Consider the following 25,107-nt stretch of genomic DNA (forward strand, 5'->3'; position numbering starts at 1 on the left):
TGAAGGAGCCTTGGTGACTTGCTGCAGTGCATCCACGATACGTCGGTGGTGGAGGGAGTGGATGTTTAAGGCGATGGATGGTGTGCTGATCAAGCAGACTGTGCACAGCGAACCCTCTGTCCATTAGGCAGTTAGATTGCCATCAAGGTGCTATGTATGTCTTAGGACCTTGATTTGTATAGTGTAAATCAAGGCTCCCACCTGATTCAGGTGGTACCTGAGCCAACCAGCAGGACTCAGGAAATATGTAAGTGGCGCAGTATGTATACTACCTCCATTTTAATTCCACTACTGTCCCATTTCCACCATTCGGAGAGTTAAAATCTAACCCTATATTTTTGCCATAAAACCCAGAATTCTATTAGTTTTTTTTAAATGGAAATATCTACTTGAGGTCACATTTCAATATCTTGTGAACATGAACTCCCAAATCCGTCTGCTCTTCCACATCACTGCCACTTTTTTTTTGCCCATTTGACTATCTTATCAATATCCCTTTGCAGCATCATTTGGTTCTCATAATTATTTACTTTCTAGTTTAGTAACATCTGCAAATTTTGACACAACTCTCTCTAGCCAGATATCCAAATTATTGATATACAGTGGACAGAAGCAGTCCCAGAACAGAACCCTGTTGGACACCACTACCTATTTCCACCACTCTCAGAAACTGCCCTTAACTCCTAGTCTATGATCCCCCACTTCTGACCAGATTTTAAGCCAATTTGCTATCCTCCCCCAAATTCCATAACCTCTTAATCTTCTCCAAGCCTTGTATGTGGTACCTTGTCAAAGGCTTTCGGCAAATCTATGCATACATTTGTTGCATTTCAGCCCACCATGTCACCTCCTCAAAGAACTTCATAAGGTTTATCAAGTACAATCGTCTTTTCTGAAATCTGTGTTGACTGCTTCTAATTATTTTCTCTTCATCTAGATATTCAGTCACTGCATCTTTAATTAAATATTTCAAAATTTTCCCTACCACAGATGTTAAACCAACAGGCCTGTAATTACCCAGCTTGCTATCTCCCTTTTTGAGGACTGGTCATTCTCAATAAAACCATGAAACATAGCAGTTTTCACCTTCACCATTTGAGCTGTGAACGGGTGAGTGAAGAGCACGTCTGTGCGTATTTAAAGCTACTTCTTCACCCTTGATTTTATTCAAGCTAGCCCCTTGTTCTTTTATCTGTCTTTTCCCTGCTTATACCTGGTCGAATTGATTCCCCTCCTCTCCTCCCTTTATTCCGCTATTCAATTAGATCATGGCTAATCTGTACCTCAACTCCATTTACCTGCCTCTGATCCATAATCCCTTGATACCCCTAACCAACAAAAACCTAGCAAACTCAGTCTCAAAATTTTAATTTAACTCAATCCACATCCTTTTGGCATAAAAAGTGCTTCCTAATTTCATTCCTAAATAGCCTAGTTCTAATTTTAAGATTGCACCTGCTTGTTCTGGGTGCTTCTGATGCTCCTTCCCTATTTACCTCATCTATTTCTACCTGCTCTACTTTTTTGATGATTGCTTTGATTTTCCTTCCTATCTCCTCCCCCACCCCCCCAGATATGATGAGTATTAAGGTTATTATCCATTTTATGAAAGCAACCAAATATCCCAAGATCAAATCCCACTAAATAACAAGCATACAAAAATTCAATCACTACATTCTTTCCCACAATCTAATTTAGGGTAGTAAATGGGTAGAGCAGGGTGGTTATGTTACTGGATTAATAATCCTGAGACCACAAGTTCATGAGGAAAAAACTATCAGTAAAATCTGACCACGAAGCTGCTGGATTGTCATAAAAACCCAACTGGTTCACTAATGTCCTTTAGAGAAAGAAACCTGCTGTCCTTTCCTGCTCTATATGTGACTCAAGTGACACAACATGGTGGACTCTTACTTGCCCTCAGTTCACCCAGCAAGCCAGTCAGTTGCATCAAACCGCTGAGCATCTTCAGCACATGGACTGCAGCAGTTCAAGGCAGCTAACCACTACTTTCCCAGGGCAACTAGAAATGGGCAATAAATGCTAGCCTTATGTGAGTGATGGCTACAGCCTGAGATTTTTTTTTTAAAAAAGGCCTTGTACTATTCTGGGAAAAGAGCACCACAACATGTGAACTGTATACATCCTATAATAGAATACTGCATATGAAATAGTTGAATCTTTATTCCATTCACAAGAGCTGTATAATTCAAATGAGTAGCCTCCCTAAAATAAAATGCATTTATTAAAACAACTTCACATAAGCACTACAGATAGTTGTTGCCCTTGAGGGGGGTCGTGGGCCATGGGCCATCTTCTTGAACCGCTGCAGTCCATGTGGCAAAGGTACTCCCACAATGCTGTTACGTAGGGACTTGCAGGATTTTGACCCACCCTCAATGAAAGAGCAGCGATATATGTCCAAATCAGGATGTGCGTGCGTTGGAGGAGAACTCGAGTACAGGTTGTTCACATGCACCTGCTACTGTTATCCTTCTAGGTGGTGGAGGTTGTGGGTTTGGGACGTGCTGCCATGGTGAGTTGCTGCAGTTCATATGATTGATGAGATGTAAAGTTGATCATCTGTACAGGAATAAAACTCAATTAACAGCATTCAACATGAATCCTGGCTAATCAGCTGCCTTGACTGCTGAGGGAGCAAGGTCTCAAGTGAATGATATTAAGCCCCATACCATAATGCTCCTAAACTAGGTAGAGAAGAAGTTGACTGAAGAATAGAAACCATCTATTGTCAGGGTACCTTAGGAATTATTGCTAGGAACACTACTGCTTCTTGTTTACACCAATGCCTTGAAACCTAATGTAAAATGGCCAAGTTGCCTAGGCCCTAAACTCTGGCATTCCATCCCTAAACCCCTCTACCTCTCTCTGCACACCTTAAAATCTACCTCCTTGACCAAGCTTTTGGTCACCTGACTAATATCCCCTGCTGTGGCATGGTGTCAAATTTTGTTTGATAATCATGCCTGTGAAGCACCTTGGGATGTTTTACTACATTAAAAAAGGTGCTATTTAAATGAAAGTTGTTGATACCAAAATTAGGTGGTAAAGGCAATGGAATAAACATAAGAACATAAGAACATAAGAAATTGGAGCAGGAGTAGGCCAATCGGCCCCTCGAGCCTGCTCCGCCATTTAATAAGATCATGGCTGATCTGATCCCAACCACAAATCTAAAGAACACAAGAAGTCGGAGCAGGACCCGGCCACATAGCCCCTGGGCCCTCTCCGCCACCCACAGGGCATTGACCGATCCGAACTCAGCTTCATGTCCAATTTCCTGCCCGCTCCCCATAACCCCTAATTCCCTTTACTTCGAGGAAACTGTCTATTTCTGTTTTAAATTTATCTAATGATGTAGCTTCCACAGCTTCCTGGGGCAGCATATTCCACAGACCTACCACCCTCTGAGTGAAGAAGTTTCTCCTCATCTCAGTTTTGAAAGAGCAGCCCCTTATTCTAAGATTATGCCCCCTAGTTCTAGTTTCACCCATCTTTGGGAACATCCTTACTGCATCCACCCGATCAAGACCCCTCACAATCTTATATGTTTCAATAAGATCGCCTCTCATTCTTCTGAACTCCAATGAGTAGAGTCCCAATCTACTCAACCTCTCCTCATATGTGCGCCCCCTCATCCCCGGGATTAACCGAGTGAACCTTCTTTGTACTGCCTCGAGAGCAAGTATGTCTTTTCTTAAGTATGGAGACCAAAACTGTATGCAGTATTCCAGGTGCGGTCTCACCAATACCTTATATAACTGCAGCAATACCTCCCTGTTTTTATATTCTATCCCCCTAGCAATAAAAGCCAACATTCCGTTGGCTTTCTTGATCACCTGCTGCACCTGCATACCAACTTTTTGATTTTCTTGCACTAGGACCCCCAGATCCCTTTGTACTGCAGTACTTTCCAGTCTCTCGCCATTAAGAAAATAACTTGCTCTCTGATTTTTCCTGCCAAAGTGCATAACCTCACATTTTCCAATATTATATTGCATCTGCCAAATCTCCGCCCACTCACCCAGCCTGTCTATATCCCCTTGCAGGTTTTTTATGTCCTCCTCACTCTCTACTTTCCCTCCCATCTTTGTATCATCTGCAAATTTTGATATGTTGCACTCGGTCCCCTCCTCCAAATCGTTAATATAGATTGTAAAGAGTTGGGGACCCAGCACCGACCCCTGTGGAACACCACTGGTTACTGGTTGCCAGTCCGAAAATGAACCATTTATCCCAACTCTCTGCTTCCTGTTTGATAACCAATCCTCCACCCATGCCAGAATATTACCCCCAATCCCGTGATTTTTTATCTTAAGTAATAATCTTTCATGTGGCACCTTGTCGAATGCCTTCTGGAAGTCTAAATACACTACGTCCACTGGTTCCCCTTTATCCACCCTATACGTTATATCCTCGAAGAACTCAAGCAAATTTGTCAGACATGACTTCCCCTTCATGAAGCCATGCTGACTTTGTCCTATTAAATTATGCTTATCTAAATGTTCCGTTACTGTCTCCTTAATAATAGACTCCAAAATTTTACCCACCACAGATGTTAAGCTAACTGGCCTATAATTTCCAGCCTTCTGCCTACTACCCTTTTTAAATAACGGTGTTACATTAGCAGTTTTCCAATCTGCCGGGACCTCTCCTGAGTCCAGGGAATTTTGGAAAACTATCACCAAAGCATCCACAATCCCTACTGCCACTTCCCTCAAGACCCTAGGATGGAAGCCATCAGGTCCAGGGGATTTATCCGCCTTGAGTCCCATTATTTTACTGAGTACCATCTCCTGAGTGATTTTAATCGTATTTAGCTCCTCCCCCCCGAGAGTCCCCTGTTTGTCCAGTGTTGGGATATTCTTAGTGTCCTCTACTGTAAAGACTGAAACAAAATATTTGTTCAGCATTTTTGCCATCTCCATGTTTCCCACCATTAATTTCCCGGTCTCATCCTCTAAGGGACCTATGTTTGCCTTAGCCACCCTTTTTCTTTTTATATAACTATAGAAACTCTTGCTATCTGTTTTTATATTTTTTGCTAATTTCTTTTCATAATCTAACTTCCCTTTCTTAATCAATCCTTTAGTTACTTTTTGCTGTCTTTTGAAGAATTCCCAATCTTCTATCCTCCCACTAAGTTTGGCTACCTTATATGTCCTTGTTTTTAGTCGGATACTATCCTTGATTTCTTTACTTAGCCACGGGTGGCTGTCATTTCTTTTACACCCTTTTTTCCTCAGTGGAATATATTTATTTTGAAAGTTGTAAAATAACTCCCTAAATGAACACCACTGCTCATGTACCGTCTTACCCTTTAATCTATTTTCCCAGTCCACTTTAATCAATTCCGCTCTCATACCATCATAGTCTCCTTTATTCAAGCTCAGTACGCTTGTTTGAGAATCAACCTTCTCACCCTCTAATTGGATATGGAATTCAACCATGTTGTGGTCGCTCGTTCCAAGGGGATCCTTAACTAGGACATTATTAATTAATCCTGACTCATTACACAGGACCAGGTCCAAGGTTGCCTGCCCCCTTGTAGGATCAGTTACATACTGCTCAAGAAATCCATCCCTGATGCACTCAATGAACTCGTCCTCAAGGCTGCTCTGCCCAATTTGATTTGTCCAGTTAATATGATAATTAAAATCCCCCATAATTATGGCTGTTCCCTTATTACATGCCCCGACTATCTCCTGATTAATACTTCTTCCAGCAGAGTTGCAACTATTAGGAGGCCTATATACTACGCCCACTAATGTTTTTTTTCCCTTATTATTCCTTATCTCCACCCAAACTGTTTCATTATCTTGATGCTTTGTCCCAATATCATTTCTCTGTATTACAGTGATTCCTTCCTTTATTAACATAGCCACCCCACCTCCCCTTCCTTCCTGCCTGTCCTTCCTGATTGTTAAATACCCTGGCATATTTAATTCCCAGTCGTTGTCACCCTGCAGCCATGTTTCTGTAATGGCCACAAGATCATACCCATACGTAGTTATTTGTGCCGTTAACTCGTCCATTTTATTACGAATGCTACGTGCATTCAGATAAAGAACTTTCAAATCTGTTTTGTGACGCTTAGTTCCTGCTTTTTCCTTTTTTAACACTTTACCTATTACTCCATACCTTCTGTCCCTTCCTGTTACGCTTTCCTCTCTCTCCCTGCTCAGGTTCCCAACCCCCTGCCACTTTAGTTTAAACCCTCCCCAACAGCACTAGCAAACACTCCTCCTAGGACAGCGGTCCCGGCCCTGCCCAGGTGCAGACCGTCCGGTTTGTACTGGTCCCACCTCCCCCAGAACCGTTTCCAGTGTCCCAGGAATTTGAATCCCTCCCCCTTGCACCATTCCTCTAGCCACGTATTCATTTGAAATATCCTCCTATTTCTACTCTGACTAGCACGTGGCACTGGCAGCAATCCTGAGATTACTACCTTTGAGGTCCTATTTTTTAATTTACCTCCTAACTCCCTATATTCTGCTTTTAGGACCTCATCCCCTTTTTTACCTATATCGTTGGTGCCTATGTGCACCACGACAGCTGGCTGTTCGCCCTCCCCCTCCAAAATGTTCTGTAGCCGCTCCGAGACATCCTTGATCCTTGCACCAGGGAGGCAACACACCATCCTGGAGTCTCGGTTGCGGCCACAGAAACGCCTGTCTATTCCCCTTACAATTGAGTCCCCTATCACTATAGCTCTGCCACTCTTTTTCCTCCCAGCCTGTGCAGCAGAGCTACCCGTGGTGCCAGGAAGTTGGCTGCTGCTGCCTTCCCCTGATAAGTCATCCCCCCCAACAGCATCCAAAGTGGCATATCTGTTTGAGAGGGGGATGGCCACAGGGGACCCCTGCACTACCTGCCTGCATCTCTTACTCTTCCTGGTGGTCACCCATTCACTTCCTGCCTGTATACCCTTTACCTGCGGTGTGACCAACTCGCTAAACGTGCTATCCACGACAATTGGACCAAATGGCACAATCACGGTGGTTACATTATCTTCTGTTCCATACTGCAATGCCTGAAAGTTACATTTAAAAAAATGTGAATAGTCTACTAAAGTGGACAGAAGAGTATTAATAGTCATTTTAATGGCAGGCTACTAGCCCAAGTGTACAATTGTTCTTGCCAGTATCCTCAGCTAGACATTGGGGTGAATTTCCTCAGGAAAATTACCCACTATGTTTAAATAATAATTTCTCATTCACTCCATCCCTGAGGAGCTACTGCATTACAAGGAACATAAATGAATACAGAAATACATTACCTACACTTGGACAGAAACAAACAGCTTTACTGTCAAGTATTTAATATCAATGGAGGGTATTAAAGTTGGTGTTATGAAATCCCAACATTAACTTTCTGTAAACAAAGTTCAATATGTACATTTACATTATCTCACTACCAAAGTTAACTTGGAACCAAAGCTCCACATCCATTTAATGGTAAAGGCAATGCTCGCCAGTTAAGTAAAAGGATAAACATCAGAGTTTATATTTCCCAGAGTGATTTTGTAACATTGTATTCCAATATCTCTACAACTTGATCTGATGCTCTGTATAGAGATAACTGATGCTGAACATTAATACCACCAACATTTACCAGTGACATGCAGGCCAGATATAGGAACACAATACTACATTACCTGAAATTCTAATTACATAAGATGTAGTCCATCAGGTAGCAGTGCCAGGCTTAAAATCTAAAACCACAACAGTTGTAAATAATTACACAGTTTACAAAAATAGATCCACTGACTAGACGATGGTGTTTTCCAACATCAGTGCAGCACTCAGCTCCATCTGCAGCTTGCCACCATCATTCTTCCAAAACTTGTATGAGCGAGTGAATTTTTGTATTTTCCCCATGCACCAAATGGCACAATCACGGTGGTTACATTATCTTCTGTTCCATACTGCAATGCCTGAAAGTTACATTTAAAAAAATGTGAATAGTCTACTAAAGTGGACAGAAGAGTATTAATAGTCATTTTAATGGCAGGCTACTAGCCCAAGTGTACAGTGGGAGGGTTTAATTTTATTTTATTAATCCACAGGATGTGGGCATCACTGGCAAGGCCAGCATTTATTGCACATCCCTAAGTGACCAAGGTGTGGTGGGCCACCTTTTGATCGACTGCAGTCCACGTGGTGAAGGTGATCCCACAATGCTGTTAGGTCAACCCAGTGACGATGACGAAGGAAAAGCGATATATGTCCAAGTCAGGATGGTGTGTGACTTGGGAGGGGAACTTGGAGGTGGTGTTCCCATTTACTTGCTGCTCTCGTCCTTCTAGGTGGTGGAGATTGCAGATTTGGGAGGCACAGCCGAAGAAACCTTAGTGCATTGCTGCAGTGCATCCTGTGGATAGTACACACTGCAGCCACTGTATGCCAATGGTGGAACGAGTGGATGTTTAAGCCATTGGATGGGATGCCAATCAAGCAGACTGCTTTGTTCTGGACACTTGTGCTTCTTGTGATGTTGTTGGACCTGCACCCATCAAGGCAAGTGGAGAGTATTCCATCACACTCCTGACTTGTGCCTTGTAGGTGGTTCAGCGGCTTTGGGGAGTCAGGAGTTGTCCCACTTCCCTCTGAATACCCAGCCTCTGACCTGCTCTTGTAGCCACAGCATTTATGTGGCTGGTCCAGTTTAGTTTCTGGTTAATAGTGACCCACAGGATGTTGATGGTTGGGAACTCAGCAATAGCAATGCCACTGAATGTCAAGGGAGGTAGTTATGCTCTCAGAGATGGTCATTGCCTACACTTACATGGTGCAAATGTCACTTGACACTTATCAGCCCAAGCCTGGATGTTATCCAGGTTTGGCTGCATGTTGGCATGGCCTGCTTCATTATCTAAGGAATTACAAGTTTACATAAGCAGTTTCCATTACAAATGTGAACATAGAAATTTATAATGGAAAAAGTTGGCAGGAAGTGTACACAGATGCATGATTTTTTAATACATTATAGATATTCTATTTTATATATAGACACACATTCAAGTCACATTTGCACGTGGGGAGTCAAGACTAAGTGTAATTTGCAGGAGTGGATAGTGAGGGAGGGAAAAGGAAAGAGTTTGATTAGCCTCTGAATACTATCATGCATTTCTTTTACCAGCCCCTACCAAGGGGAGGGGGAAGATACAATTTTAAAAAAGCATTAACTTCCCATGGGGCTGTATTGATCTCCAAAGTATTTGAACTCCATCAATTAGCAGTGATTGTCACTTCGGCCATTACTATTAAAATGGACCTGTGGGGTTTAGAAGTTACCCTGGCCAGAAGGAGAGGTATGGAGAACATTTGTGGTGGCAGAGCAAACCACAAACCGGGTGATCACTGGACTGGAGTAGCAAAGACTCCAAAGGCCATGGATGGGGGGAGAAAGGAAGCTGCCAGTCAGAAGTCAGAAGCATGGGTGCACACACCAGTAGGGAGAATAGCACACTGGGACATTTGTTGGGGCAGGGAACTGTCTTGTGGCTGATTGGGGAGCAAGTGGCTGAGAATGCAACTGCAGCCGACAGATGTGGGAGCAGCTCAATGCCTTCAGGGGTGCTAGACTGCAGTTAGAATAGGTAATTATAATTTTAATAACTAAAGGGGGATTAAATATTCATAAAATCTGAGCCAAAAAATGCTAAATTTCAACTTTGAAAACAGTAACCAGAGAGCAAATATCATTTCAAAACCAATGACATCCACACTAACAAAAAGCTCAGAAACTGGTTCCCATTACAATTGTGACAAGTTTACAAAGGCAAATTCCATTATAAATATGGGCAGTGGAATTTATAATGTTAAAAAGTTGACTGTACAACAGGAAGTGCATGCAGAATTAAGATTTTTTTAATTAGATATATTTTCTTGCCTGCTCATTTACAACAGCAGCAGCTTCTGATGGATCTTGGCATTTTTTCACAATATCACACACTTCTTGTGCCTCCATAATCCCACTAACTCCATCAGTAGTCAGGATCAGGAAACAGTCTTTCGTATGCTGCAACTAGTAAAGATAAGAACACTATAGTTAAGACGCAATGATTGATAGGAAATATGCAAGAGACCACAAATAAAACTCATTTTACCTCCACTGTGTTAACTTCTGGTTGAGCAGTTACCCCAAAAGGCTTGAGATCCACATCCCCAATGCTACGGGTCATGGCCAGTCGACCGTTCACATATGGGTCTCCGGCACTATTCCAATCTATGAAACCGCCACACTGCTTAATCCTTTATATATTTAAAAAAAGCATCAATCGTAAAAATTCAAATTATACAATTTCCAACCAAATTATCTCAAATCTATATTTATGTAATCTTTACTATTCAACAGCAACTTTGTGAAAGCTAGACAATATTTATACATACACACTGACTTCAAGTGGTCTTATCATTCATTCATTTCTTCCACTCTGACAGCCTGCAAATGACATTTGTACATCTACTACCCAATTTAGAACAGCAGAAGTTTACAACAGGTGGCCATTTATCCCAGTGTGTCTGTGCCAGCTCTTTGCTACAGCAATCCAAAATTAGCCCCTGCTTTGCTTTCTCCCTAGTCCTGTACCTCCTGCTTCAAATGTGTATTCAATTTTCCCTTAAAAGATACAATGGTCTCTACTTCAACCACTCCCTGTGGACCATGTTGTTACATGCTCCAACACTGCATAAAGAAATTTCTCCTAACCTCTCCATACTCAGTGATTATTTTAAATTGACCTCATCACTGACTCCCAACTAGGACAGTCTTTTCCAATTTACTATATCAAAACACTTCATAATTCAAAAAACCTTTATTAAATCTCCTTAGCCTTCTCTGCTCCAGTAGAAATAGACCTAGTATCAAGTCTTTCAACTATAGTTTCCCATCCCTGGGATCAACCTGGTGACTATTGCATTAATGTCCTTTCGATGGTGGGCCACTCAAGTGAGGCTTGATCTCAGGGTGTAATCACCTTTTCTTTTCATCTTTCCTTCTTGGGGTGTGATCTTCAGTTAATTGTTCAGCTTTTCCTTCACGACAAAGAATAGCTGGACTATCTCCAACACTCGCAACTGTAAGCTGAATTTCATTCCTCAACAAAGCCACAGTTGCTGTTGTTCCTGATGTTAGCAGTGCACCTGGGAGGGTTAAAAAAGGATATGAACAAAACTTGTAAGCTAGTTTACTAATTGTCCAACAATGTTAAACAACCTAATTAAAAATGCCTTGCATCACTCCTATCACAAGAGAATAGACTTAGAATGGATTTAGAAGAGCACATAATACAAATTAAAGCCTTAAGTCAAGAACTATGATTGTAGTAGTAACAGAATTAAATATTTCCATATAGCTTTTTAGGCTAATTATTTCCACACGTACCACTACTTAGCTTAAATTGAGAACAGAAACTTTTCTTTATTACTTTTGTAAAAATAAGTTGGTGCAAAACTCTTCTGTAAAAATATCTAATGCAGAGGGCTCCCTTATACCCCACAAGAAACTATATTACAGCAAGCTCAATAGTCACATTGAATAATTAATCAGCATTAGGGTCATGCCACATTTAATGCTCTACTACAGCCATTAGAAGGCACAAGAAAAAAAGGTGCCCAAATTGCAAAACCACGATGTCTATAGAGCAAGTTTTGATTTATGTAAATGTACATTTGCAAGAGTGTCCATGTGCACTTAGTTTCACTGTCCATACAGAGCAGTTCTTTATCAAAATTTATCTTCCACAACCACAGCCCAGCTGATGTTACTATGAGTTTATTTATAATCAATCCAGTTGCAGTGATCATTTTCATGGCAATTCCCCACTGTTGAAAGCTAACTGCCTCAAACAAAACTTTGTTAATGTCATTACCCACCCATATTCTTGTACAGTGGATCTCATTAGTGTGTATGTTTAAGCTAATAGTAATAGTTTTGAAATAATTTACTAAAATGTAATTGTCCCCATTTGTAGAAATACAAGACAATCTAAACACAAGTGCTCAACATAGAAAGAAGAATAAACTCACGAAGAGTTTACATGGTAATGTTTATAAACATTCGCAGTCTTCAGTAGCCCAGACAAGGAACAGCTGGACTCCTTCACCTAGGTTAAAATATAAAAGTAGTAACAAACCAAAAAGGAAGCCAGGCACAGCTCATTTAAAAACCTGCAACAAAATCATAACAAACCATTCATGAGCCTCTGTTTCATGCTGCATATATTACAGATCAGTTATTTCTTTGGAAAGTGGTTATGAATAATTTTATTGTTGGCACATTACAAATTAGACCAAGTAATCTATCTGCATAGTTAAACAGATAGCAATCCTTAACTAAACAGTTTTTACAAATTTTATAACAGATTGAGGACAAAATTAGTTACAGAAGGGCATTTGCCAGGTATTACAACTGCTTGCATTCAAGGAGACAGAATTGAGCTAATTACATTAGAGAAACACTGTCCCAGCCAATGAATTTGACCTTGTGACAGGGTTCTAGTATTGAATTGGCAAAAGAACCAAAAAAAGTGACATGAGGAAAAACTTTAAAAAAATATATAAACAATGAGTGGTTAGGATCTGGAATATACTGCCTGAGTGGGTGGTGGAGGCAGATTCAATCATGGCCTTCAAGAGGGAACTGGATTACTGGAAATGAAAAAATTTGCAGGGTTATGGGGATAGGGCAGGGGAGTGAGACCAGCTGGATTGCTCTTGCATAGAGCCAGTGTGGACTCGATGGGCTGAATGGCCTCATTCCGTGCTGTAACCTATGATTCTATGAATTTTTTCCTATAGTGGTCACTGCAAGTACCAGCAGCACAAAACTGCAAATGCATTGTAGGCCCATCAACGAAAGTCACTTTTTCAGTTTAGGCTCTGTCAAAACTGGACATTAAGGTGGCTCCTTTTTAAAAAAAAACAAAAAAATAGGTTGGAGGCAAGAGTCAGGAATACTGACATCTATCAGATGACTTTTAATGGGTTAAATGGGCATCAAGCAATTTTTCTGAAAACTGGTTTATGATACATAGGAACAGGAGTAGGCCATTCAGCCCCTTGTGCCTGCTCCGCCATTTGATCAGATCACGGCTGATCTGTGATCTAACTCCATATACCTGCCTTTGGCCCATATCCCTTAATACCTTTGGTTGCCAAAAAACTCAATTTAAATTTAACAATTGAGCTAGTATCAATTGCTGTTTGTGGAAGAGAGTTCCAAACTTCTACAACCCTTTGTGTAGAAATGTTTTCTAATCTTGCTCCTGAAAGGTCTGGCTCTAATTTTTAGACTGTGCCCCCTACTCCTAAAATCCAACCAGCAGAAATAGTTTCTCTCTATCCACCCTATCTGTTCCCCTTAATATCTTATAAGCTTCGATCAGATCACCCCTTAACTTTCGAAACTCTAGAGAACAACCCCAATTTGTGTAATCTCTCCTCGTAATTTAACCCTTGAAGTCCGGGTATCATTCTAGTAAACCTACACTGCACTCCCTCCAAGGCCAATATGTCCTTCCGAAGGTGCGGTGTCCAGAACTGCTCACAGTACTCCAGGTGCGGTCTAACCAGGGTTTTGTATAGCTGCAGCATAACTTCTGCCCCCTCGTATTCTAGTCCTCTAGATGTAAAGGCCAGCATTCCATTAGCCTTATTGATTATTTTCCTGTTCATGACACTTCAATGATCTATGTACCTGAACCCCTAAGTCCCTTTGCGCATCCACTGTTTTTAAACTTTTTACCATTTAGAAAGTACCCTGTTCTATCCATTTTTGGTCCAAAGTGGATGACCTCACATTTGTCTACATTGAATTCCATTTGCCACAGTTTTGCCCATTCACCATATCTATCAATATTGCTTTGTAATTTTATGTTTTCATCTACACTGCTTACAATGCCACCAATCTTTGTGTCATTGGCAAACTTAGATATGAGACTTTCTATGCCTTCATTTAAGTAGTTAGTAAATATTGTGAATAATTGAGGCCCCAAGACAGATCCCTGCAGGACTGCACTAGTCACATCCTGCCAATGTGAGTACCTACCCATTATCCCAACTCTCTGTCGCCTTTCGCTCAGCCAACTTCCTAACCAAGTCCGTACTTTCCCTCAATTCCATGGGCTTCTATCTTAGTTAACATTCTCTTATGTGGGACCTTATCAAATACCTTCTGGAAGTCCATATAAATAACATCCATTGACATTTCCCTGTCCACTACTTTAGTCACTTCAAAAAATTCAATCAGGTTTGTCAGGCACTACCTACCTTTCACAATTCCATGCTGGCTCTCTGATTAACTGAAAATTCAAGGTGTTCAGTCACCCTATCCTTAATTATAGACTCCAGCATTTTCCCCACAACAGATGTGCGGCTCCCTGGTTTCCCTCTCCTTTCTTAAAAAGCAGGGTGACATGTGCAATTTTCAAATCCAGAGGGACTGAATCTAGAGAACTTTGAAAGATTATAGTTAGGGCATCTGCAATCTGCTCATCTACTTCCTTTAAAACCCTGGGATGGAAACCCAGATACATAAAGATCTGAGTGAAGCAATGAAAGGCATTAAACAGAACACATGAAAATAAAAGATGGTGAAAGGCAAGGGAAGACAAAAACCCTCCAACATGGTGGCAAGTGAAAACTGAGAACTAAACAAGTATGCACCTGACCTCCCTGCAACTTCCCACTTTATCTCCCTCATCCCATCAGATCTCCTACATACAAGCTTCAGAAACGGCATCTCGCCTTTCTCCCTGGCATTCTACAGCCCTCGTCTGAATATTGTCAAACTGTAGCCAATGCCCCCATTGTCTGAAGTTGCTAAAGCAGCAGGTTCTGTGGATGCGCAACAAATCCATCATCACCTGGGAGGAGGAAAGGCAATTGGATATTTTGGGATGCAAAGCAGACAGCCCATTTGCCAAAATCTCTTCCGATTTTTATTTCCATTGAAGTCAATTGTAGAGATGCAAAACGGGCTGCCGATTTGCTAACACCCATTTTACACTGTTGCATAGTCAAAATTACCCCCAATGCCTTCTAATTCACTCCCATTATATACAGAATCCAATGAGCCAAACTACTTCCCAGTCACTTCTACTGTATGGAATTCTAATGGATCCAATGCTTTCCCATCCACTCTAACAAGATCCCATCTCTTCTGACTTACTTGCATTGTATAAAATTCCTATGGACCAAACCCATTCCAATTCACAAATAGCTTTTAAAAAAGAACCAGTTTGCTGGTCATTTGACCTAACAGGCAGGAGTCAGTATTCCTGACTAGACGCTTACCTGCTCTTTCCACTCCTTTGGTTTTGTTCTGTCCTATTAAATGCTTACTTATCTTCCCGTTCTGAAAGGGTCTATGCCCAAAACATTAACCTGCTGATCCCTTTTCAAATGCTGACAGTTGTGCGTAATTCCAACATCTTGTTTTTATTCCTGTGTAAAAAAGGTGATAAATTTCTGATTCAAATCTTTTTAACTATTTGAATAAACGGTTAGGTCAGAGAGACTAGTGATAACTGTCCATGTCTCCAAATATCACTACACTGCCTAGTGCCTAGATTTCATAATTTCCTCCACTTCAAATGTATGATCACTGGCAGCAGACCATCTTTATTTCACCAACAAGCACCATGTCCAGAATTACTTGTCCAACTTACAACTCACTTGTTGCAACACTGCTCAGTAATTCTCCTTGTATCTTCACATAGAACAAAGGAAGATGGTGAGGATTCAAAGTGGCACTAGTCCCTGTACTCGGTTTTCGCCTTAGAGCTAGTCATCAACAGCATGCAAAGTGCATAGTTTAGTTAGCAGCTATGATTCAATGAGGTGGGACATAGTTTATATTTGTTCATATAGAACCGTAAGGTCAGCAGCTAAGTCTCCTGTTCCATTTTAACTGCCTCTGCTGTTTCCACTTGGTGGTGGGTGTTGTGGGGTGAAAGAGAAGGAGGAAGAAAGGAGGGAGAAAAAAAGTGTTAAATTTCCCCCCATTAAGACTCATGGTTGAATTAATGACAATTATATCAAATGCTTCTTTTGCTTCAGGTGAAGGATCACTGAAGCACTAAACAGCATCAAGGGTCCATAGTGGTGAGGTTTCTATCTGGATATAGGCACACTGTACAGTGAGTAAGTATCTGCATTTGCTGATGTATAACAAACAAGCAAATTTTGCTTTCCTTTTGCAGCTTTCTTTCACAAGTTAGGGGAAGGAAGTGTATACCAATTACAGAAGAGGGGTAGTAGAACAAGGAATACCAGAGCAGCCCATGGGAGCTTTCTTTTCAGGGAGACCCCAGTTCTCTGCTTGGTACCTCTCCAATGCAGAGATCAGGAACTCAGACTTGGGAGAGGAAAAGGAGAGAAGACTACTCAGAGGCTCACAAACTGGAGTGCCAATACATTGCATCAAGTTTTTAATTTTCATTTTAAAAGGTGCTTTGGAAATCCACAGAAGCAAACAAGTGAGGGTAAGTTAAAAATTTATCATTCTAAATATACACACAAACTATAAGTCAGTCATTGCATTAGCCATACTCCAGGTTTTAGTAACAGGAAAAATAAAAATACTAGTACATTTTAAACTCACCTTCCCCCAATCCATAAACATTTTGCATGAAGTCACTATCTATTTGCAGAAAAGATTTCAACAAGACATTTTCCAAATCTGCTCCTATTTGTAGGTTTCGCCTAAAAATAAAGATGCATTTTACCAGTTGCACTCAAGTTGGTTTAAAATTCAAGTATTGTTAGGAAATATAGTCACACACTTACTGAATATAGTGTCCAATGTATCTAGAACAAAACTCAGCAGCATCAGTCCCTCCATGCCCATCAAAGACAGAAAAGCAGAACAACCCATCAGAAAGTTCAGCTATACTGAAACGATCTTCATTCTCCTTTCTTTTTCCAATCTGGCTTGTACAGCCAATATTGGCAATCTTCTCTTTACACTGAAGATCCACTATTCGAGGTGGCAGAACAACCGGGTCATCTAACCAAATGCCAAAGCTATCCCAAGTTGGCAACTGCGTACTTCTTTCAACAGCTGCCCAGTTCATTTTAGTGCTCATAGTAGAGAAGGAATAAAAGAGATGGGGCTGCTTCTGGAGACATGAGAACTTCACTGTTTTATTAGCCACAACCCCACCACGTTGGCAAAGAGAGATTGCAAGCGCAGCCATAAAGAACAATTACAGAAATCTTCACAGAAACCTAGAGAAACAAAGTAAAATGTTATTCCTTTACATTGCTTAGATTGTCAAAGTCTGAACTGTAAAGTGAATGCAGTTACATTATTGGCTTAGTGCTGGTTACTAAAAAAAAAATCACAATCTTGGTTTATATGTCCAACAATTAGGATTCAAATAAGTGACTAGATTGCCATTATGAGCACATCAATCTAAAAAAAGTCTTATGGTGCACATATATTTTAGAACAGAGTAATTATTGTACATCAGCAGCATTGTGTAGTTTAAGGATAAATTGTAGGCTTCTAATGTATGAAATTTAGAATTCAATCCTCCAAATAACCAACTATTTCATCTAAATCTGTATCAGACAGATACTGGTGGCTTATGTTTAAGATGTACACACTCGTATCAGTCATACCTCAGATCACACTCAATGTGCAACATATGTCACACTTGCACCTGATTCACAAATAGGATATCTGAGCCAGATCAACAAATCACAACTGATCAAGACCCAAACATTCCAATCAGCAAGTGGGTACAACAACTATCAAAAATGATCAGTCAGGAAACAGCAAGCATCACAAAAGAAAAACCAATTAAATCACACATTTTGAAAACCCTTTAGACCACATTCTCAATAACTGAAGTGTACAAGTACAGAAACAAAGGTCTAAATAGCAAATTTAAAAAACTAATACTTACCTAAAGTTGCATTTTGTGCTTTGGAACATCTGTTAAAGTTTTCTTTCAGAGGCTCATCTGCACTTCAGAAACCTGGGACCATCATTTTGCCTGTGTCCTGTGCTCTAGATGGTTATCCTGGGCTTTCTACCTTTGCAATTGTAACCTGTACCTTTTCATCTTTGTTTTTTTTGGTCACTGTTTCAGTGAAATGCTATCCCACCCCCTTCAAATCTGCCATCAATGCACCACTCAAAACGCCAACCTTGACCCCTTTGTCCTTGCAAAGTACGGCCCAATCTCCAACCTCCCTTTCCTCTCCAAAGTCCATGAACGTGTTACCGCCTCCCAAATCCGTGCCCATCTTTCCAGCAACTCCATGTTTGAATCCTTCCAATCAGAGTTCCACCCCTGCCACAGTACTGAAACAGCCCTTATCAAAGTCACAAATGACAGCCTATGCGACTGACTGTGATAAGCTATCCCTACTCATCCTTCTTGATCTGTCTGCAGCCTTTGGCACAGTTGACCACACCAGCCTCCTCCAACACCTCTCCATCATCCAGCTGGGTGGGACTGCACTTGCCTGGTTCCATTCTTATCTATCCAGTCATAGCCAGAGAATCACCTACAATGGCTTCTCTTCCCGCTCCCATACAGTTACCTCTGGAGTCCCCTAAGGATCTTTCCTTGGCCCCCTCCTATTTCTCATCTACATGTTGCCTCTCAGCGACATCATCTGAAAACACAATGTCAGATTCCACATGTACGCTGACAACACCCAGCTGTTTCACAATCATCTCCTTCGACCCCTCCACTGTCTCTCATTTGTCACATTGCCTGTCAGAGCAAAAATTTCCCCCAACTAAACATTGGGAAGACCGAAACCATTGTCTTTGGTCCAATGTGGTTGATTCTTAATTGCCCTCTGAAATGGCCTAGCAAGCCACTTAGTTGTACAATCCCACTAAAAAAGTCATAAGAATAAAACTGGACGGACCACCAAGCACCGGACACGACAAAGGCAAACCAAGCCCAGTCGACCCTGCAAAGTCCTTCTCACTAACATCTGGGGAGTTGTGCCAAAATTGGAAGAGCTGTCCCACAGACCAGTCAAGCAACAACCTGACATAGCCACACTCAATCATACCTTTCAGCCAACATCCCAGACTCTACCACCATCCCTGGGCATGTCCTGTCCCAACAGCAGCACAGTGATATACAGTCAGGAGGGAGTGGCCCTGGGAGTCCTCAACATTGACTCTGGACCCCATGAAATCTCACGGCATCAGGTCAAACATGGGCAAGGAAACCTCCTGATTACTACCTACTGTCCTCCCTCAGCTGATCAATCAGTCCTCCTCCATGTTGAGCACCACTTGGAAGAAGCACTGAGGGTAGCAAGGGCACAGAATGTACTCTGGGTGGGGGACTTTTTAAAAAAAAATTAGTTCATGGGATGTGGGCATCGCTGGCTAGGCCAGCATTTATTGCCCATCCCTAATTGCCCTGGAGAAGGTGGTGGTGTTCCCATGTACCTGCTGCAAGGTATGACTCCAGCCACCGGAGAGTTTTCCCCTATTCCCATTGACTTCAATTTTACTAGGGCGCCTTGGTGCCACACTCGGTCAAATGCTGCCTTGATGTCAAGGGCAGTCACTCTCACCTCACCTCTGGAATTCAGCTCTTTTGTCCATGTTTGGACCAAGGCTGTAATGAGGTCTGGAGCCGAGTGGTCCTGGCGGAACCCAAACTGAGCATTGGTGAGCAGGATATTGTGAGTAAGTGCCGCTTGATGGAAGGTGTCGTTGACAGTGCTATCACTTTGCTGATGATAGAGTGTAAGCTGATGGGGCGATAATTGGCCGGATTGGATTTGTCCTGCTTTTTGTGGACAGGACATACCTGGGCAATTTTCCGCCATTGTCGGGTAGATGCCAGTGTTGTAGCTGTACTGGAACAGCTTGGCTAGAGGCGCAGCTAGTTCTGGAGCACAAGTCTTCAGCACTACAGCTGGGATTTTGTTGGGGCCCATAGCCTTTACTGTATCCAGTGCACTCAGCCGTTTCTTGATATCACGTGGAGTGAATCGAATTGGCTGAAGACTGGCTTCTGTGATGGTGGGGATATCAGGAGGAAGCAGAGGTAGATCATCCACTCGGCACTTCTGGCTGAAGATGGTTGCAAATGCTTCAGCCTTGTCTTTTGCACTCACGTGCTGGACTCCGCCATCATTGAGGATGTGGATGTTTACAGAGCCTCCTCCTCCCGTTAGTTGTTTAATTGTCCACCACCATTTACGACTGGATGCGGCAGGACTGCAGAGCTTTGATCTGATCTGTTGGTTGTGGAATCGCTTAGCTCTGTCTGTAGCATGTTGCTTCCGCTGTTTAGCGTGCACGTAGTCCAGAGTTATAGCTTCACCAGGTTGGCACCTCATTTTTCAGTACGCCTGGTGCTGCTCCTGGCATGCTCTTCTACACTCCTCATTGAGCCAGGGTTGATCCCCTGGCTTGTTGGTAATGGTAGAGTGAAGAACATGCCGGGCCATGAGGTTACAGATTGTGATGGAATACAATTCTGCTGCTGCTAATGGCCCACAGCACCTCATTGATGCCCAGTTTTGAGCTGCTAGATCTGTTCTGAGTTTATCCCATTTAGCATGGTGGTAGTGCCACAACACGTTGGATGGTGTCCTCAGTGCGAAGACGAGAGTTCATCTCCACGAGGACTGTGCGGTGGTCACTCCTACCAATAATGTCACGGACAGATTCATTTGCGACAGGTAGATTGGTGAGGACGAGGTCAAGTAAGTTTTTCCCCTCGTGTTGGTTTGCTGACCACCTGCCACAGCCCCAGTCTGGCAGCTATGTCCTTCAGGACTCGGCCAGCTCGGTCAGTAGTGGTGCTAGAGCCACTCTTGGTGATGGACATTAAAGTCCCCCACCCTGCTACCCTCAGTGTTTCCTCCAAGTAGTGTTCAACATGGCAGAGGACTGATTCATCAGCTGAGGGAGGGCAGTAGGTTTCCATTAATGAGGAGTCATTAATATAGATTGCAAATAGCTGAGGCCTAAGCACTGATCCTGGCAGTTACTGCCAGCCAACCTGAGAATGACCCGTTTATCCCTTCTGTTTTCTGTCCATTAACCAATTCTTTATCCATGCTAATATGTTACCCCCAACCCCATGAGCCCTCATCTTGCCCAGCCTTTTATGTGGCACCATATAAAATGCCTTTTGAAAATCCAAATATACTACATCCACTGGTTCCCCTTTATCTCATATCAAGTCCCATTCTCCCATCACCCCTGTGCGTGCTTGCATATGGAGCAGTGCTAGAAATCTTGCCATGTTGCAGCACTGGGAAGGCAGTGCTGACCTTGGCAGTGGAGAGATAGAGGGGTGTAGTGTGGCAACAAAGATGACAGTGGCAGAAGGTGGGAGAATTAGGGTGAGTGTTGCAGGGTATTGGAAAGGGCTTGTGGGTGTCACTGTGCAGAAGTGTAATAATGGGGATTTTCTCAGGGGTGGGGTATGGAAGATATGGGTGCTCAGCACAGAGGGCTCTGCAGATTTCTATAATAAAAAGCTCTTCAGTGACTTGGGGAAACTTGTATTTCAAATACAGATAAGCAATAAATTTAAATCCAGGTTTCATTATGTCACTGTTGGAGAAACCCTTTTCTCTCTGATCCACACAGATTCCGTCCCATTCCTTTCACCCTTACAACCAGACCCCAAGCTGGCCTTGAGGGCAGGAAGCCCAGAGTGGGGTCCTGACTGGGAAACCTGTATTTAAAATAATGAACATTTTTAATTTAAATACAGCTTTCCCCTTTTCAACAAATTCCCCCTTCACCACAATATGACCTAAAGATGCAGTCCCAAGCCCCCTTCCTCCCACAATGCCAAAAGCCACATTCTTGGCTGTTGTTGGCACCAGATACAAGTTCTTCAGCACTTCTAATATCTGTGTTGGCAGGCATCATTGGGTCTGGGTCCAATTAGGACAGCTGCAAGAGTAATCAGGCAGCATCAGACCACAGGCTCAATCTGAGCTGTTCCAAGAAACCTAATGCTGTGGTGAACTGCAACTTGGAGGTCTCAGAAGTAGCAAACCCACCTGCCTTACAAGCAGATTCAATCAAATAAAGTGAACAGATCAGTTTAATCCTGACACACACTGACAGGAAAATTAGATACACACACACAATACTTTGAAGTGCAATAGGCATAAAAGTCTTGCACTTACCCTATAGTCATCATATTCTACACATTATACTTTGTCACTGATGTAAAACAATCTTAAATGCAGGCATTTCACCCTAGACCCTGAAACTTGTAAGTAATTTATTGACTTCATCACTGATTAGGAATTTAAAAGCACCGACTTCCTACGAGTAATTGAGCAGTGGTCTAAAAATGGACAAGCTAGACTAGTAGCTAAACATAACCGTGCTCCAGACTACCCATACCATAGAGGCTTTATTAAAATGAATATATTTTTTGAACGGGCTAGCTAGGTGTTGTTAAAACAGTTTGCTCTATTGGGCCAGATATTTTCATCAACGTCAAGCTATGCAAGCCGATGAACAGACCATCGCATTCATAAAAATAGACAAACAATCTATTCTGGCAAACAATCAGCCAAGTATCTCAGCCCATTTGTGCATACCCGCAACACGTTCTTTAAACTCACTAATTTTTACAATTCTCCCAAGGTCTGATGACCAAAAACACACAAAACTGCAAAAGTCTACTTTCCTCTCGGTGTTTCCATATACAGAAATCTCTACAACATACAGTTTAGATTCCACCACCAAGAGGACTCGGAGAGGGATTAAACTGCTTCAAAACACATGCTCACTTTTGACTAGACGTCTCATTCAGTATTTGCCCAATTCGCGCAGCTTTGGTAAATTATTACTGAGGGGGGTGGAGGAGAATCAGACGTGGGGCAATCACAGAATCACCCCGCCAGTAGTGACAGCTTCCCGCTGCCTGTACGCCTAAACCATTAGCCTGCATTACATTCCCAGTATACGCCTATCTATAGTCCATCATGCCAACACCGCCTCTCCCCCACCCCTACCCTTTTCGACGGGCCTGGCTCCTCACCCCAACACCAAATCCCTGGATATTATCCCCCCTCCCCCACAAGGGCCAACAGGACCCCAATCGAGAGAGACAAACTCTATTTGCACTATACACTTTACAGAAAATATAAAGCCAGGTAATTGACGTTAAACATTGCCCGCAGTGACTGAATATCACTGGGACTCAGAACGGACCAAAACACAGCTGGACAGCGGCTCCGTCCCAGCCCCACTCACTCAGCCACTTCGTAGTTCACCGGGACCGCTTTGTAATTTAAACGACTTGCTCCGGGTAACCGCTTTATCTTCTGAGCGGAATGTACACCTTCCCAAAAAGAAAAACTTACCCAAAGGGAGTTGAGTACTGGTGCGGTTTTTATTCCTCCCCGCGCTACTACTTGCATTTCCCTACACACTAAAAACTACTGTCCGAGCTCTCGGCAAGAATTGAGCCGCGGCGTTCAGCCTTTATAACTGTTGCCGCGGAGCGATACAGTGCTCAGGCGCTGTAACTGCCCCCGCGAGCCACACAGCACACGGTCCCTAAATCCGCCCCGCGAGCCACACAGCACACGGTCCCTAAATCCGCCCCGCGAGCCACACAGCACACGGTCCCTAAATCCGCCCCGCGAGCCACACAGCACACGGTCCCTAAATCTGCCCCCGCGAGCCACACAGCACACGGTCCCTAAATCCGCCCCCGCGAGCCACACAGCACACGGTCCCTAAATCTGCCCCCGCGAGCCACACAGCACACGGTCCCTAAATCCGCCCCCGCGAGCCACACAGCACACGGTCCCTAAATCCGCCCCGCGAGCCACACAGCACACGGTCCCTAAATCCGCCCCGCGAGCCACACAGCACACGGTCCCTAAATCCGCCCCGCGAGCCACACAGCACACGGTCCCTAAATCCGCCCCGCGAGCCACACAGCACACGGTCCCTAAATCTGCCCCCGCGAGCCACACAGCACACGGTCCCTAAATCCGCCCCCGCGAGCCACACAGCACACGGTCCCTAAATCTGCCCCCGCGAGCCACACAGCACACGGTCCCTAAATCCGCCCCCGCGAGCCACACAGCACACGGTCCCTAAATCCGCCCCGCGAGCCACACAGCACACGGTCCCTAAATCCGCCCCCGCGAGCCTCGTAGCGCGCGACTCCTTAAATCCAGTCCGCGAGCCTCGTAGCGCGCGACTCCTTAAATCCAGTCCGCGAGCCTCGTAGCGCGCGACTCCTTAAATCCGCCTCGCGAGCCCGCAGCCCCTCAATCGCTCCAACTGCCCCCACATTTTAAAAAATGCCGTTATTTGAGGGGAGTCGTTTTGCTGCCGTGGGTCCGCTGGTGTTTCCAGATTGTTGTTTCAGAGGGACGTGAGTAACAGTGCGACCCCACACCCCTTACCTGTAAAGGACTTCAAAAGATTAGTATGTGGCGGCTCCCACTCCTCATTTGGATTAAATTTGCCCCGGAGCCCTGGATGTGATATACTAGGGGAGTATTATAAAGTATTTATAGGTGTTAGCCGTGGTTCAGTGGCAGTATTGTCGCCTGAGTCTGAAGGATGTGGGTTCGAGTCCCACTCCAGAGACTTGAGCACTTCAGTATTGAGGAGGTGCTGCACCTTCTTTTGAAGAGACTTCAACCAAAGCCCCATCTGCCCGCTAAGGTGGACCTAAAAGATCCCATGATAGATACTACTCGAAGCAGAGCAGGGGATTTCTCCCTGGTGCCCTGGCCAATATTTATCCCTCAACCAACATCCCTAAAACAGATCAACTGGTCATTTATTTCATTGCATTTTGTGGGATCTTGTTGTGCGCAAACTGGCTGCTGCGCTACCTACATGTAGAACAGTGACTACACTTCAAAAAGTACTTCATTGACTGTATTTGGGACGTCCCGAGGTCTTGAAAGCTGCTATATAAATGCAAGTCTTTCTTTCTTATTAGTCGTTCGAGAAAGTTCTACAACACAATAAAACGGTGACCTTATGAAGAATGAAACATTGGAGAGTTGGTAATTGTTTTCATAAAGTGACAATACTGAGGGGTAACCACAGGTTTGACTCCCATATTGCTCTGCTCAG

At 43.2% G+C, this 25,107-nt stretch overlaps 1 protein-coding gene across 2 annotated transcripts; it reads right to left on the reverse strand.

The window, feature by feature from the left end:
* Positions 1 to 2,227: 2,227 nt before the first annotated feature.
* Positions 2,228 to 23,471, reverse strand: LOC137340221 (protein phosphatase 1K, mitochondrial-like). Of its 2 annotated transcripts, none has more exons than XR_010966746.1 (8): positions 23,364 to 23,471; positions 16,815 to 17,255; positions 16,630 to 16,730; positions 11,003 to 11,168; positions 10,133 to 10,277; positions 9,916 to 10,050; positions 7,765 to 7,957; positions 2,228 to 2,583 (listed from the first exon to the last, which is right to left on the reverse strand). XR_010966746.1 is itself a non-coding variant. In XM_068002631.1 (8 exons), the coding sequence occupies exons 2-7, from the start codon at positions 17,222 to 17,224 to the stop codon at positions 7,826 to 7,828; spliced, it is 1,089 nt and encodes a 362-aa protein (XP_067858732.1). In that variant the 5' UTR covers positions 17,225 to 17,255; positions 23,364 to 23,471; the 3' UTR covers positions 2,228 to 2,583; positions 7,792 to 7,825. The 2 variants fall into 2 exon arrangements, 1 of the variants encoding a protein (XP_067858732.1); XM_068002631.1 differs by having other exon boundaries at positions 7,792 to 7,957.
* Positions 23,472 to 25,107: the final 1,636 nt, after the last annotated feature.

Source organism: Heptranchias perlo, chromosome 21 (genome assembly GCF_035084215.1).
Source record: "Heptranchias perlo isolate sHepPer1 chromosome 21, sHepPer1.hap1, whole genome shotgun sequence".
Lineage (NCBI taxonomy): Eukaryota > Metazoa > Chordata > Chondrichthyes > Hexanchiformes > Hexanchidae > Heptranchias > Heptranchias perlo.